Source organism: Alligator sinensis, unplaced genomic scaffold (assembly GCF_000455745.1).
Source record: "Alligator sinensis unplaced genomic scaffold, ASM45574v1 scaffold122_2, whole genome shotgun sequence".
Lineage (NCBI taxonomy): Eukaryota > Metazoa > Chordata > Crocodylia > Alligatoridae > Alligator > Alligator sinensis.
The window spans coordinates 266,417-283,240 of NW_005841984.1; the positions used below are offsets into that span (position 1 = coordinate 266,417).

Consider the following 16,824-nt stretch of genomic DNA (forward strand, 5'->3'; position numbering starts at 1 on the left):
GCCAGTGGCTGTGCAATGACGTCAGCCAGTGCCTTCAGTACCCTCAGTTGGAGCTCATCCGGGCCTGCCGACTTAAACGCATCCAGTTCCTCCAAGTGACTCTGCACCATCTCAGGGTCTATGCATGGTAGTCTGGCACCTTGCTGCTGCCTCTCTACAATCCCAGTGAGAGACTTGTCTTGCCCCTCACTTAGGAACACTGAGGCAAAGAACTCATTGAGGAGTTCAGCCTTGTCCTCCCTGTCCGTCACCGATTGCTTCTGCCCATTTAGTAGGGGTCCTATTCCACCCTGGGCCTTCCTTTTACTCCCTATATATCTAAAAAACAATTTCTTGTTATCCTTAACTTGGGATGCCATCCTCAGCTCCATGGTAGCTTTGGCCCGTCTAACTGCCTCCCTACAAGTGCGAGCAGAGGAGGTACACTCCTCTTTGGTAATCTCTCCCTGTTTCCACATTTTATGTGCCCCCTTTTTGGCCCTTAGGCTGCTCTGGAATTCTCTGGTCAGCCAGGGAAGCTTTCTGGCCCCTCTTTTTCCTCGCATTGGGATCATCTCCCTCCTCTTTGTATGTAAATGACAAATTCTTTTGGCCGTCATAATGAAGACATGTTCCTTACAAAGTTGGAAAAATGTGGAAAACAAAGATGAATTCAGGCTGAAATTAGTGCAAAGAAGGGCTTCTAGAATAATCAGGGTAAAGCATGCATTTCTTATTAGAAGAGACTAAAAGAATTTGACTTGTATAACCTAGCAATATGAATCTTACAAGGGGTTATGATTGCTCACGATACATACTGCAGGTGGGGCAGGGACAACATAGAAAGAGAAGAGTTATTAAAGGTAAAGGGTGCATAAGAACAAATGGTTAGAAAATGTCATGAACAAATTTCAGCTGGTAATTGGACCCTTGTCACTGAGGGTGAGGCCCTTGAACAGCTGTGCAATATGAGTTTGAATCACTGCTGATAGATTGCTAATTGCTCAGCCTAAATGAGGAGGAAGAACTGACTTCAGCAAAAGTCAAACAGCTAGTGACCAGATGCATCCAGCAATTAGAGGAGCCAGCAAATATAGCACAGAAGTAAAAATTTTGTTGGGGGAAATTTGAAGATTTTTTTGCACTTTTTTTTTTTTTAAAGGTAGATACTGGGAAGAGCAGATGATGATAGTTATTAACACAGCAGTAGAAAGGATCAGAAGAAAGCAGGAAACAAGTTATGTGATGTATAAAACAGAAACTATTTCTCTCCCATAAAGTACCACTCATGGGAGAGAAGCCTCAAGGAGTAGAGATGCAACTGGAGTTAAGATGAGATGCAACTGGATGATGGAGTTAAGATGGGATTTGACCACATAGCAAAGAGAAGAAGAAAGAAGACTATACAGATAGACTGCTGGATGACTGATAATATAATGTGACCAAGAAGAGACAAATTTTAAGTACAAGTCCATGGGCTGGATGTGATGTACCCAAGGGTACTGAGGAGTTGGCTGATGTGATTGCAGAGCTGCTGGCCATTATCTTTGAAAATGTTTGATGACTAAAAGAGGTCCCAGATGACTGGAAATGGGCAAATATAGTTCCCATCTTTAAGAAAGGGAAGAAGGAGGATCCAGGGAACTACAGACCGGTCAGCCTTACCTCAGTCCCTGGAAAAATCATGGAGCAGGTTCTCAAGGAATCCATTTCTATACACTTGGATGAGTAGAAAGTGATTAAGAACAGTCAGCATGGACACCCCAAGGGCAAGTCATGTCTAACCAACTTGATTACCTTCTATGATGGGATGACTGGCTCTATGGTGTGGGGAGACCAGTGGATGTGATAAAATTCTCTCAAGCAAGCTAAGGAAGGTTGGATGAATGGAATGTAGGGTGGATTGTTGGGCTTGATCACTGGCTTGATGCCTAGCTGGCAGCTCGTATCAAGTGGAGTGCCCCAGGACTCAATCCTGAGGCCAGTTTTGTTCAATATCTTCATCAACAATCTGGAAAATGGGATGGAGTGTACCCTCAGCAAGTTTGCGGATGATAGCAAGCTGGGTGGAGAAGTAGATATGCTGGAGGGTACAGCGAGGATTCAGAGAGACTTCGAGAAATTGGAGGATTGGAGCAAAAGAAATCTCATGAAGTTCAATAACAACAGTGGTGGCAGATTACAGAACAAGAAACAGTGGTTCCAATTTGCAGCAAGGGAAGTTGAGGTTAGATACAAGGAAATAATTTCTCACTTGGAGGGTAGTAAAGCACTGGAATAGGCTACCCAGAGAGGTTGTGAAATCTCCATCCTTAGCGGTTTTAAGACCCAGGTAGACAAAGCCTTGGCTGGGATGATATAGTTGGAGATGGTCCTGCCTTGAGCAGGGGATTGAACTAGATGACCTTCTGAGGTCCCTTTCAACCTTAATTCTCTATAATTCTAAATTAGTGGCAGGGAAATGTGGTTTAGGAACAATTTTGCTGCATTGGCATGATACATAGGAAGAAGAACCAGGCAGAAACATATGATGGTGAGGCAAAGAAAAAAAGGAGGCTAGTCCCCCATGAAGAGAGGAATTGATGACAGAGATGGCCCAGTGCTAGAGCTATAGGAAGAAAAAGTACAACAGAGAAAATTGAAAGAGGGCCTAAAATGATCTACAAACACAAAGAAAAAAGTGTGCGGGGGCAGGAATGGGGACAATTGGAGATTTATACCAGCATCAGGTAGAAGCAGGTGTATATGTTTGAAAATTCCTTGCTAAGAAGAACTAACAGGCCTGTTACCACATACATTCCATAAAATAGCAGGTTAACATACTTCCTGGCAGGAGCAACAATAAAAAATGTAGATTAGGAAAATTCAAGTGATAGTCCTTTAGATCAGGATAACCCTTGAGTCAGCCTGAATCAAGGATGATTAAACCAGGTATGGTTTATGCTACAAACATTTACAGGATGTTCAACCAATAGGAGTCCTTCACACAAGGATGGATATCATTCAAGTACCTGGGGTAATTGTTTTCTGGGATTAAGGATTAGAAGAGGTTTAATCTAAGAAATAAAAGCAGATGATTGAAAGAGATTCATAACTTCTTTGCTTAGTCCTAATATACAAGAAAAGAAAGGTAAGATATGTAAGTATAGATAAAAGATAAAGGAAATGCCAGTGAGTAGGAGGAGGGACAGAAAAAGAAAAAAAAAAGTCCTTGATGGCAACAGTAGTCCGGAAAGCAGTAGTCAGCAAAAACATCACACCTAATCTGACTATCTGACTAGGAAAATTAATGACAGCCAAATTAACAGTGATATTATTACACTAAGCAGCATGGGCAAAAAGGTGGCAGAACTGAAACTACTTGTGCAGGACATGAAATTGGAAGTTATAAGGCTAACAAAAGCACAGTGAAGTTGCAACCTTGAATGGAATACAGATGCTGAAATGTGCATGCTGTTCAAAAAAGGAGTAAAGACAAAAGTGTTAGGAAGGTACTGCACATTAATGCTGCATTAGACTGTAAGTAAGTGATGGCATAGATAACGCAGAATTGGTTGGGATCAAAATCACATTAAAAAGAGATTCTACTGGGATAGTTTATAGTCTGCTATGGAACCCCATAGTCAGATCTGGATATAGTCAGAGATCTCTAATAAATGCTACCAGGAGCTGTGAGATTATGGGAGATGTTCACTTTCAAGGTATAGACTGTGGGTAGGGACAGAAGTTACACAAAAACCAGTTTAAGTGTTCCAAAACTGGTTTAAACCTATGACAGAACAGAAGTTCTGTGCACATAAACCAGTTTCAAAATGGCTGAAACTGGTTTAAGATAAACCTGGTTGAATGTAGCATCAGACTTCACTGATTTAGGTCAACTTGGTTTATGAAACTTCTGTCCCAGACCCCTTCCTGGTTCAAGTTAAATTACAGTCCCTCAGCATCCCAGCATGTTTTGCAGCCCTGATCTGGGCTGTGCTGTCTGCTTCAGAGAGTAGGGTTGGCCCCACCTCTCTGCTCACAAGCAGTAGCAGTGAGGGCTGGCTGACAAGGGGCTGGGGGTGGAAACCCTGCTGGGGACCACAGCTCAGTCTGCCGGGTGCAGCCTTTGCCAGACTTTTCCCCACTGGAACGGAGGAGGTGGGGGCAGGGGATGGGGTGTGTGGGGAGGGGGGTGGAGAGGGCAACCATCTTAGAGGGACTGCTTCAGGCTGGAAACCAGCAGACTCCACCTGTCCCCACCACTGGCAGAGACGGAGGCAAGCAGTTGATAAGGGGAGGGAGAGGGGGTGTAATTCCCCTCAGCTCCCCCAGGCCATGGGAGAGGGGGAAGAGGCTGGAGAATTGGAGCTGGAGGGACTGGTTCCCTGCCACCTGTGAGTCCTGGGACCTTCACTCCAACACCTAAGACCACCTGCTGATTCTCCAAGAAGGACTTTCTGAATACCTGGCTGAAAGGAAACACTCTGCCCTCAGGATTATGTAAGACTTATGCAAGGCTTTCTCTTCTCTTCTTGGTTTACATTTTACATTAGGCTAAGCTGTGTGCTCTCTCATTGTGTTTTACTGGGCTGTATCTTAGGCAAAGATTTTTGGTTGTTCTTTGTTGTGTGCTTGATGTTGCAAATTGCTGTGTTCAACTCATGCTCGCTTCAGAGAAAGGACTATTCTTGTTCAAGCTTTTATGAATTCAATGCCACTACTTTTTCCCCACTTACCCCCTCCTCAGCCTGGGAGGGCCTGCCCTCCCCACTCCTCGAGCAGGGATTGGGTGGTAGAAGCCTGGCAGGCACTGCACCCCTGCCCAGGAAGACATGAGTTGGAGTCCCCTGTGGGCCAGGGAGGGGATTTAAACTCTCACCCTCCATCCTGCTAGTCCTGGGTTGGGGCCTGGACACACCCCATCTGCTCCAGCAGGGAATGGGGTAAAGCCTTGAAAGCCTTGGAGCTTCAGTCCCTTCCCTTTGGCAGTGGCTGGCAGGCTGGGAGCTGTACTCTAGTGCCCCCCAGCTTCTGGCCTGAGCCACTGCAGGCATGTGGCTGCATTTCCTGAATCAAAAGTGAATGTCTGTTCATTTGCTTCTCAGTTCAAGCTCTGCAGTTTAGAGTAAACTGAAAAGACTGAATCAATTCAGTCTCGGACTTTTTGACTGTCTGTACTTAGCCTGTAGGACAAATGCTACTAGTAATATTAGGGCCTACATATTCCTGGATGTGATAGCTAACAAATTCCTTCACCAGCTAGTCACTGGGTTAATGAAATATGATTCTATTTTAGACTTCATGTTGGTAAGTAACAAGAGCCTTTTATAGAAAAGGGATTAAGAGGACCCTTGGATTAAATGATCATATATTGAATCAGACTAAGTCTCTCTGTCACACACTTAGATGGAGAATAGGAACAAATGAAGGCTAAACTTGAGTTTTGCTAACCAATCAAGAGCTGCAGAAGATGCTATATGAAGATTTTTTTATTCCTCCAGGACAGAAATTTAGGGCATGTGTACATGAAACGGGGGCCCTAAATTGAAGCAGTGGGTTTTTAAAAACACCGCTTCAATTTAAGGTGAAGTAAACCCCCACCTCGTGTACACCTGTGTCTTACCTGCCTCTCTGGCAGCAGGAGGAGGGGAGGGTGAGCTGCCGGTGAGCAGGGGAGGAGGGTGGCTGGTGCTTCCCTCCACGGCAGTGACGGGTCTCCCCCCAGGTGGCACCTGCCCACAGGCACCCAGCTTGGGCAGTCCTGAGGAGCACCGCAGCCGTGGAACGAAGGACTGGGTCCCTGCATAGCTCAAGCAGGCAGGAAGGCTGCTGGTGGGGGAGGAAGGATGAGGCTCTCCACCTTTTTTTTTCCCTTCAGTGTAACCTGCCTTCCCAGGCTGCTGCCAGGCTGTCTGCATGGGCAGTCTGCACAGTCCCTGAGCCTCATGGAGCCCGGTGCTTCACTCTGTGACTGTACGGCAGCAAACTTAAACTCCTCGGAGATGTTTTAGTTTGCTGCACCCCAAAGTCATTTAAGGTGCATTACACTACCAAATGTGCTACAGTGGCTGAAATTAATGCACAATACACCACCGACATGTTCAAACCCCAACACCATTAAAGCAGTACAAAAGCATTTAACCCACTTTAAAGTGTTGTGCACACATGCCCCTCATTTTGTCTATACACGCACATATTGAACAAACATTTACTCAGTTGTTTAAAGATTACCACCTTCACAAAATACAATCCTTTTAATTGTTGCTTATGCAACAGGTACACATATCTGCATTGTGAATTCCTGGGATAATTAATGATCTGTAAATGTTAAATAGGAAAAGAAAAGATCTGTAAATAAGATTTTCATTTCAATTTGAGAAAGAACTCAAATGTGATGGAGACTCAGAAGAGCTATTGACCTTTGGTTTTAGGGCATCAGAGAAGGAAGAAGAATATGTGTGGGTGTTAACTAGCCATGACATTTAGGCAAAAAGTTAGAAGGCTTTTTTTTTAACTCTTGTAGGAGTAAGGTTTTTGGACAGCTTTCCTAATGGAAGAGTGGGGACATGAAAGCCAACTAGTTTTAAGATGGAGTTTGATTTGACTGTGACTGGGGTTATCTGATCTGGTGGCCTCTGATAATGCAGGACTGCAGTTGATATCCAGCCAGTCCCTTCCAGCACTATGTTCATAACCTTTCTTTTTTAGACATGAAACTTAAAAGTTATCCATTCCTTTGTTACCTCCAGGCTGGACCCAAATGCACTTACCCAGGGCTGAGTACCTCTAAAACTCACAGATTTCATGTGTGGAGAATACTGCTGCTTCCTTTACTTGTTGCTGCTTTTTGCATGGAGCATTTAACACAAGTGCTCCACAAACTCAACTAATTTCTAGTTGCTTTCCAGATCATCCTATGTGTTTGTGCAGCTCTGAGCAGAAGGATTGCCCAATCCTGATTAATATCACTATAAAAGTAATAATTAGCAAAATAATAATAAAAGCATAAGGTGTAGGTTCTAACCTTTCATGTTCTTTATGCTATGTGTCCTTTATATCTGAGACCCTGAATCAGTTGACCTTCAGGTCTCACAGTAAATTTCATTTATAAGAAATATTCTGCTTTACTCTGAGGAAGTGAGTTGAATACAAAAAAAGCTCCTGTTTTGTATGTTAGGAAGTACTCTGTGTTGAAATTTGTGCTGACTTTGAACTATTTTGCCTTATGCTCTTTTACAGACCGAAGTGGTTGTATACCAAGAGCCTAATGTTAAGTAAACTGTATGTATTGGAAAAAAAATAGAAAAGTAGATATATAAGCAACTTTAAAAGATAAATATATGTATACCTATTTATAGTTTGGTTTAAATATTTACTTCAGCAGAATGGTTCAGCTTCTAAAAAGACAAAAATATATTCAGTTCTACGAAGCAGTGAAGTATTATGAGGAGAAAGGAAGGCGTATCCAATAATTAGACAGTAGTGTCAAATTTTAAAATTCACTCCTGGGGATGAAGGCTCACTGTCTCACAACAGCAGTAGGTCTTGATTTTGATTCACACATTTGTTTGACCTTCATAGTATGGGTTTCTTAACAGTGAGACCAGCCCTCTGCAATTCCTTATTTGACCTTGAAAATATAAGGGTCTGTTCCAATAAGTGCAGAGCACCTACAACTCTTCCAGACTGTCCTCAGACTTCTAAGTGCTCGGGATCTAACTGGATATTTATAAGGACTCTCAAATAAGACAATTTCCCAAGTATCAAGAAAAAATGTACTAAACTTTAGTGCGCGCACACACACACACACACACACACACCCCCACGTAGAGAAAGAGAGGGAAGAGTAAAACAGCACATTTCTTAATTTTGCAACATTAATACATTAGAACTATTATCTAAGTCAATTCCAGTAGAGGGAAGGCAAATCTCTCTTAGTTCTGCCTATCCGTATTGCATAATCCCTGGGCTTTCTTTGTACAGGATGACCCTCAACAACTGAAGCTGGGACTGAAAAAACAGCTGCATTGTACTGCAGACTAAAATTCTGCTACAGCTATAAGCCTTAGGATTCAAATGAACCCAAAAGAATTATGCAAATGGCCAATATAATGTATTTTGTGAATTAGAGCTATGAGGAAAGACATATTTCTTTTCTGGTAAGCTACTTCTTTTCTGATGTTTGAGTTGCCTGATTCTTATTTCATTTATACTGTGTCTTTTTAAGTAATGATCAGCCATTACAACACTTCTGTGGTGAGAATATTTGCTATGTGTCAGCCTTAACTCAAATTTATTCTACAATAAAATAAAGGTATCTAAATCTATTGCAGTTGCTTATTACTTCATGGTGCATGCTGTTTTATTTTAAAATATGCTGTCTCGTACTCACAAATAAATGCAAGGTTGTATCTTGATTAACTGCTCTTAAATATACTTAAGCACTTCAGCTTTCATTTTCCAAATGTCTTAAGAGTATAACAGTGCAACACACAACAGAAAAAAGAAGGAAGGGTCAGTAGATATTAACAGTGCAAACAAAAAAAAAGTCAATGCAGCAAAACTAAAAATTAAAGAACATTAAGCACAGCATTATCTCTCTAAGGAATCTGAATAACTTGATATTCTCTGTTGAATATTTCTATATTTCCTTACCTTGGATATGAATAATTCTTTCATGGTCCAGAGTATAGTTGCCAATGTGAGGTTCAGCACAGCAGATAGAAATCAGCACCAGAAAAAGTAGACTCTTCATCTTTAATAGCCAAAAGAATCTTCTTCACTGTGAAGACATTGCATACAGAGGCTTGTGAAATTTGGAAACATTTACAGTGTTGCAGTGCACAACTTGTTATAGCCATATGATCTGATAATGGGTGTATAAAATATTTAACCGACTGAGCTGATAACGTTACAATAGCTAGTAATTTTCAGAGCTAAAGACTAAAGCTGTTTAACATTGGATTTACTTGTGTTGTATTAAATGACACTGGAAATGAAATAATATTTATCTATGCAGAAGTACAACTATAAAAATATAAAATGATGCACATAAATATATACACATCTAAGTATATGTATGGCAAATTATAACCACCAACTGTGTTTCTAAAAATGTTTTAGTGTACTTTTGATTTTTTAGAACTACTCCAAATTTGGTCTATTAATGAAGTAACACCAAACTAATATAGATTGTATCCATTTTTGTTATATAATACAATCCAGTTGTAATGGATTGCATTATCCTTAGCAACTAAATAACACCTTCAGAGCTTTTGTCATTTTAGTCCAGGCTACAAGTTAACAAAAAGGGCATTAAGTTTCCTTGATCTAAGCAGAAAAGATGACAAAATATTTCTCAGCCTGACCAGAAAAGGTACATTTTATTTCAGATGCACTTACCATTTTAAAGAGTGCCTAAGTATACAGTGAAATGTTGGAAACCATGCACAAAGTAGGTTAGAGTTGTATACGCTACCACTGCAGTTGCCCTGATTGATTTTTCATTCATTTCTACCTAGAATGCTGACGCACTAACTTAGTGTGCCAGGTAGGGTCTCTGCAGTCAGCAGAGCTGAGCGCTGCAGGGAAAATCTCTGCCAGCCTCAGAGTAGTAATTAGGCAAATGAAGACCTGAAATAGATAAGGAAGCATGAAATACAAGAGGTCTTATGCAGAGGGTTCAGGCTTATGTGCTCTTTATAGCAATCATTTTACTGACAACGGATTCTCTAAATAAAAAGAGTATACTCCCAATCTGTGCCTTTAAGGAAGCTTGGGTTGTTATTTTTATCTTCAAATAATGCCACTATTAGTAATATTGCTGTCTTGCTAATATAGAAAACATATTTCATTTTCTCTCTCTCTCACTTACGACAGAGATAGAAAGGAGTCTGAACCAAATCTTCACATGTATGCACCCCCAAACTTAGGAAGTGCTTGTAATTGGAATGAATCAAAATAAACCAGTCCTTTAATTCAAACACTCTTGAACACTGGCCTTTTTCAAATCCAGACCCAAATGGTATAATTTGTAACCCTCTTTCTCAGAGGCTAAAATGCTGAAATAGGACAATTAAGTTTTGTCCTATGTTTTTATAACAGAACTTGTATGTTATTTGCCTGTACCTCCATTTCTTCAAAAACGCACAAGTTGGCATTCACACTTGGTTCAGTGTCTTTACAGATATGTATCTACAGGTGATGTAAGTAATGCACATACTTTTTTCTCGGTGGTTCACACTCTGCAACCCAAGCATCTCTGGATATTCCCTCTTTCTTAAAATGCTTAGCATAACAGTAACCTCCATATGACAGAGGAAGCACAGATGTGACTCCCCCAAGAGCCTATCAACACTAGTTTACCCTGGAGAGGTCACAAAGGAGTGTAGTGAGATGTTCTCTTTTCAGGGACTGCTGATCTGGCAGTTTGAAACATATATGAGAGCATATGCATAGTGCCACATTGCTGGTACAGAAACCCTAAGCCAGCCACCTGATCTATTTTGCCTGCTAGGAAAGCACTCTAGTTATTGTTTTTGGCTTAGAAGGAGACTGATGACTCACAAATTCTTTTATGGGGAAGAGTGTTAGCAGGTCACCAACAGCCTGTCATGTGTTTTGTTTTTGTAATAGACTTACACTGTTTCAAAATGGAGCTCAAGAAGATTCTCAATTTTCATTACAATCCACAGCCCTGAGCCAAGTGTAGATGTAAAGGTCCTGAACACAGTAAAAACATTGTAGTTCAACAGGGATGGAGGCAAACTGGCCCAAAATAAAGTGAACTTAGACTCTAAATATCACTTGGCAGGTATGTTAGTGCTCCTCTGCCCCCCCCCCCCCCCCCCCCCTTAGCACTTTATCTCCATCTCATTGCCATGGTCCTGCTAGCTCCTGAAGGTCTTAGTGAAAATAATTATTTACACAGCCTAGTTAATAGGTCCTAACATCACTTTTTTGTGGACAATGCCATTTCACTGGCCCCTGTGTTTAGGGAGATGGGTGTTCATCGCAGAAGGAAGATTTAACCTCCAACCACTTGAAGGCAATGTTCAAATGTTTCAGAGATTTTGCCTGTGGATATCTAACTCCTATCAGTTGGACTTCAGTACCTACCAACCTACTGGAACATCTAATCAAATAACTGATAGGTAAACTAAGAAAATACAGGATAGATGAAATTACTATAAGGTGGGTTCCCCAATGATGGACTAGAACTCAACAAGTATGGTTCTATGTCAAACTGGAAGGCAGTATCATGTGGGGTTCTAGGCCCAGTAGTATGTGATATCTCAATTAAGGTGAGAATGGAATTGAGCATTCATTTAGTAAATCTGCAGGTGACACCAAACTGGAGTAGGAGACCTATTAGAGGACAGGATTATGGTTCAAAAAATTATTAGAGGCTAGAAGATATGACATACAAGGAAAGGCTGGAGAAACTGGAGAAGATAAGCTATCCAGGGAGGAAAAAAAAATGTGGAAAAAAAAATGGAGTGACACATGCACAGACAGGACACATGGCTGGAAAGCAGAGCTGAGTCGCCCGGAGCCACACTCTGGCTGCCAGCCAGACTCCGTGCGGCAGGATTGCCACAGCTGCAGCCCCAGGAGGCCCCCAGGACCCCAGGTAAGGCTGCTGGAGCCAGCACTGGGCTGGCTTCAGACTCCCCTACCATCCCTGGGGTAACTTGCCACATGCCAAAGCGCACACGGCACGGGTGTTCCATGGGGACAAGTAGCTGCAGTGCAAGGTGTACCACTGTTATTTGTCCCCGGGGAACCAAACGTCTGCACTTGTCTGGATGCAGCCTTGAAGTCCTTTACTGCTCCGTTCTTTATATTGTCTTAGTGTGGCAATATCATGAAGGCATGGCCATGGAAAGAGCTCCTTGCATTTAGTTACACTTGGGTCATGCTTTGAAGATTTTCTGTTTATTTCCCCCCATAACAGTGACTGATGGAAGAAGCCAGTGGACCAGGCATTTTGGGGTCTTAGTTGGGAAATGAGTTCCTTGCTTGAGCAAATTATTTACAGGTTCTGATTTTCAATTTACCTATTTTTAAAATGGGGTTAATGATATTGACTTTCTTTGTAAAAGTACTCTGAAAGCTATGGTAAAAGGTGCATTAATTTTAAAAAATGAAAGAAAGCACATATCCCATTTGACTCTCTATTTGACCCCTGAATTCTAAGCAGAGCCTTAAAGGGCATGTCCACACATGCGGGCACATGCACTTGCAATAGCTCAAATAGCAAATTTGTGCTGGAGTTCTGTACCTCAGCACACGTGCCTGAACATACACTTTGGTATGGGGCAAATTCGGCCACTTGGGGTAAACTGACCCTGCCCAGCTCCTCCTGGATCTGCAGCCAGGGAGAGCTGAAGACTGGGGCCAGCACCTGTGCTGGTCCCAGCAGTATAAAAAGCTGGCCTGGTGAGCAGCTCAGGGCTACTTGTTCTCAGGAGTTTCTGATGCCTGGCCAGTTGGTATCTTGGGACACTTGCCCCTGTGCCAGCTGGACTGCTGCAGCAGTCCTGACCTAGAGTGGCACCTGTACCCTCTATCCACTGCAGCAGTCTGGCAGTGGGAGCTGCTGCCTGACTGTGACCTGCTGCCACCTGAGACAGCATTAACTCCCTTAGACCTGCCAACCTTGTTTAAAAATTCCAAATTCTCTGATAAAAAATTCCAAATTCACTCTTTAAAATACCCCAAAATCCATGTTCTTCCATGGAGAACGAGAGAGAGATCAGTTGGGCAATGTTTTATTGATATATTTACCATTTTAAAGAAATTTGGAAGCCTACCAATGCCTCTGTCATCATAATAAAATAAATTATAAATATCTATATGCTTTGGTGTTTGCTTTTGGTTTTTTTATCATAGAAAAATCAGAGCCCTCCCTGACCCCTTCGCTAACCAGGATGTAGGGCATAGGCAATGTGTAGGCGGGGCACAGGGGGGGGCACGTGCCCCCCCTGAGATTGGCCTCCACCAGATTCTGTGGGTGGTCACTGCCCCCCCCCAACCCCCAACCAATGCAGCCGGTGGTGGCTGCGGACAGTTCCCGCTTGCCACTCACTGCCATGGTGCCTCCCCAGTCATGGGAGGCACCAGTCATTCATGATGTGGGGACAGCTGTCCCTGCAGGTCCCATCCTATCTGGCAGCTAGGCTTGCAGGGTGTGAGATGTAGGGGGATGTGGGATCTGCAGAAGGGGGATGGGGAGGGGTGTGGGGTTCTTGGGTGAGTGTGTGTGGGGGGAAGTCCGGGTGTGGGTGTGGGTATAAGGGGGATATGGGGTTTGTGGATAGGTGTGTGGGGGGTGGGGGACATGGAGTGTGTGTGTGGGTTGGGGTTGAGGGGTATATGGAGAATGGCAGGATGTGTAGGGGGATGTGGTGTGTGTGGGGTTTGTGGGCATGGGGTTTGTGGGGAGGTTTGAGGGGGGACAGCCATAGGCCCGCCCCCTCACCCCCCATGGCACACAGACCCTGGTGCTGGCAGCACAAGCCAACTGGGCTGTTGGGGCCATGACCCACTGCAGGCAGAGCCCCGCAGTGACATGACACCTAACCTGGCTAACCCAGAGCCCGAACATAAAGAATGGAACTGGCCTGACCCAACCTAGCCAGGCCTAGGCCACCCTGCCAATGCATGCCTTTGGACAGGACCAGGATGGCTCCTGCCACCACCACCACTTGCAGCTCCTGTCTAAAGGTGCACACTCCCGGGGTGGGTTGCGCTGGGCTGGGCTGGGCTGACCCAGCTCTGTTCACCATGTGCAAATGCTGGGTCAGGTGGTACTGCACTGCTGCGGGACTGTGCCTGCAGTGGGCCATGGCCCCAATGTACCAGATGGATGCTGCTGCCAGCAGGGTTGGGGCTGTGCACTGCAGGGGGTGGCTAGAGTGGCAGGTGTGTGACAGCCCCCTGTCAACCTCCCTCACAAATCCCATACCCACAAATTCCCCCACAAACCCCATACATGCACCCACACACCCTGCATACCCACCAACACCCACAAACCCCCTCCAGAAACCACAAAGTCCCTCCACCCGCATGTCCCTACTTACTGGTGATAGCACCTGGGTCCAGGTCACTGCTGCAGCCTTGCCTCGCTCCTATTTGCTGGGGCAGCAGGGGCACACGACAGCCATAGACATGCTCTGGTGGGTGCTAGAGTGTCTCTATGGAGGACCCAGTCTCTGTTTGCTTCGGGGCATACTCCAGGAGCTGCATCACTTTTTCCCCGCATGCTTTTTTTTTATACCAAGATTTCCTGGTATAAAATTTAGAGTTTAGGGAACATTTGTTCTTTCATAGCGTGCCTCTTGCATCATCTCAAACTGCTTCGAGATGCTGCGACAGCCACGTGCTCGCTCATCTGGATGTACTCAAAGTATCTATATGGGTTTGTGCAGCTCTGCATGAAGAGATTGCAAATGAAGCAGTAGCACAAAATAGCTTGGCAGGTATTGTGGTAAAAATACACCATGACCTAAACTTCTCTTGAGTAATAACCGTATGAGCCCCTCATGATCCCTTGTGTAAGAAGCACGAGGCCTAACGACTGAGTTGTGGGTTTCTTTTCCTTCTTGCTTGCTCTGCATTTTATAGCCATACTTGCATAATGCCCTGAAGTTACATTAAGGTATAAGATTACTAACAGACACTAACTTTGCCGTAGTTCCCCTTTTCCTCTGCGCATGCGACAGAACTTTTTGCCGCAGTTCTGCTTTTGAAATACGCATGCACGAAATTTGACAGGGGATACTAACCAATAGTAAACTAAACCTCGCCCCTAAGATAAGACGTAATACCCAGGAAATTGTGGTGCTACCAATAGTTGTATGACACGCTGTAACTCTTTGTCTATGTGAACTATAAAAATGAGATCTCAAGAGGAGATCGGGGCCATCAGTGATTAGAGCATCAGCTCCTCTGTTGGCATTGCTTGCGCAACCAATAAACCCATGATAAACTCACCGTGTGTGTGACTCTCTCCTGAAGGTAAAATTGGCCTAGCCTCCAGGGGCACGAATCTAGCCGTTTGGGCAACAGTATGACAACAGCAGGTAAGAATAAGTATTGGATCTGCTTTAGATACAAATCCTCCATGTGCAAGGGATTCATAAGCCGTAATTGTAGTGGCAGCACATAGTCAATTTACTTGGGCTTTTGAAGAAGGTGGGGCAAAATTTGGCATTTTGTCAGGAGACAGAGCAGGGTCACCACTAGATTTGCAATTATTCACATCCTGGAGCTGACTGCCAGGTATTTTGCTTGCTATACTGATTTATATTCAGTAGATCTAGATGACATTTTCAGAGGTTTTCATTTACATTTTCTGCAGTATTGCAAAACAAAACAGAACTTTACACAGCATTTACGAGTCACAGCATAAAAAGATAAACAAAAAACACGTTCTGTGTGTAGCAGAATAATTTTTCTTGACAACTCTGATTTCTTATCTAAGGCCTCATGAACCCATAGCACAGGTGATCTGGTGCTTTACCCATGGAATTATTACATGCAATCACAGCATCATCAAAGCACTGCTATACAATGCTGGGGGCAAGAAGAGAGTAAACTATCTCTGAATAGACCTTTTCTTTGATGAAGTTGAATCTTAGCATTTTCATGGAGGGGAAAGTGAGATGATCTTGAAGTTTTAGGGTTTTTTTTATTGTTTTGGATGTATTATTTCAGTCTCTCTTTCACAACATGTGCTGGGGGGGCACCTACAGTTTCTAGTAAACAAATCACGTATAAGGAAAGACAGAAGGCAATATTGCATGACCTGACCTTCCTATTGGTGACTTCCAGGGACCATAAAAATATTCTTTCCTGCAGGGTTGGGTGAAACTGACCTATTGTATGGGCTCACAAAGTATGATTTTACAACAGTAGGGCTGAAAACTGATATTGACCTCATTGTGCCAGAAATTTTTTTACGGCAGTACAAAATGTGATCGAACAGATGTTTTTGCCCCCTGTTGCACCTTGAAAGTCCAAAAATGTGAGTGTGACAACTCCTATTAATAGTTTGTGCTGGTTTATTGCAGCAGACATCTGTTCAGTTATGGTACAATTCCTGCAGCCTGGGGCAGCCTGTGCTGTCTGGGGTTCCCTGCTCTGTGCTTGTGGAAGCATGCCCTGGGTCTGGGTGAGGTACCCAGGGCTGTTGTCCCACAGGATCAGGCCCCTGAAGCCCCAGGAGTGGCAGGGGCTTGATGCTGTCTGCCAGTCAATTACCAGGCAATTGGATCTCATGGCAAAAATGATGACCGTGTGTAGCCTAGTTTTCCCAAAACACTCCTGTCACATTAAACAATGCTATGGGTGAATCCAGGATTTAGCAAAGAGGGATATGGTATACTGCCCTGTCCTAGACCATTGGGAAATGGGGACAAGGTGTGACTAGAGTCCCATGGGTGGGGGAGGGTAAGCAGGCTTGGGGGTTGGGGGGGTTGGGGCTTCCCTGGGGATTAGGGCGGGGGATAGTGGGATCTGCAAGAATGATAGGGATGAAGGCAGTGTCCATGGCAGAAATAGTGGGGCAGATGGCATTCACAGCAGTGATGTTGGGGCAGGTGGCATTTGCAGGAGCAATGGGGTCCATGCAGTGACCATAGGGGTTTGGGAGGGTTTGGCAGAATCAGGGGGCCTTGTCAGGGGAGGGGCTTGGGGGATACCAGGAATTATTTGTAGCCCCCTGATCCCCCTGGTGAACCTACCCTGCCATCTCTCCTGCCTCTCTCCCCACCGGTTCTTACTTTATCAGCACCTGGCAGTGACAAAAGCTGACAAAACCAACATGGAGTGGCTTGCAGGATGGAGGGTTAATGAGGG

General features: G+C 43.9%; 1 protein-coding gene across 2 annotated transcripts in view; it reads right to left on the reverse strand.

Moving 5' to 3' along the window:
- HAPLN1 (hyaluronan and proteoglycan link protein 1) overlaps positions 1-16,824 on the reverse strand; it is a 125,099-nt gene that overhangs the window by 65,878 nt on the left and 42,397 nt on the right. For both annotated transcript variants that reach the window (XM_006021241.2, XM_006021242.2), the window contains exon 2: positions 8,617-8,743. In XM_006021241.2, the coding sequence (XP_006021303.1) occupies positions 8,617-8,716 (100 nt within the window). In that variant the 5' untranslated portion in view covers positions 8,717-8,743. The remainder of the gene's footprint in view (positions 1-8,616; positions 8,744-16,824) is intronic.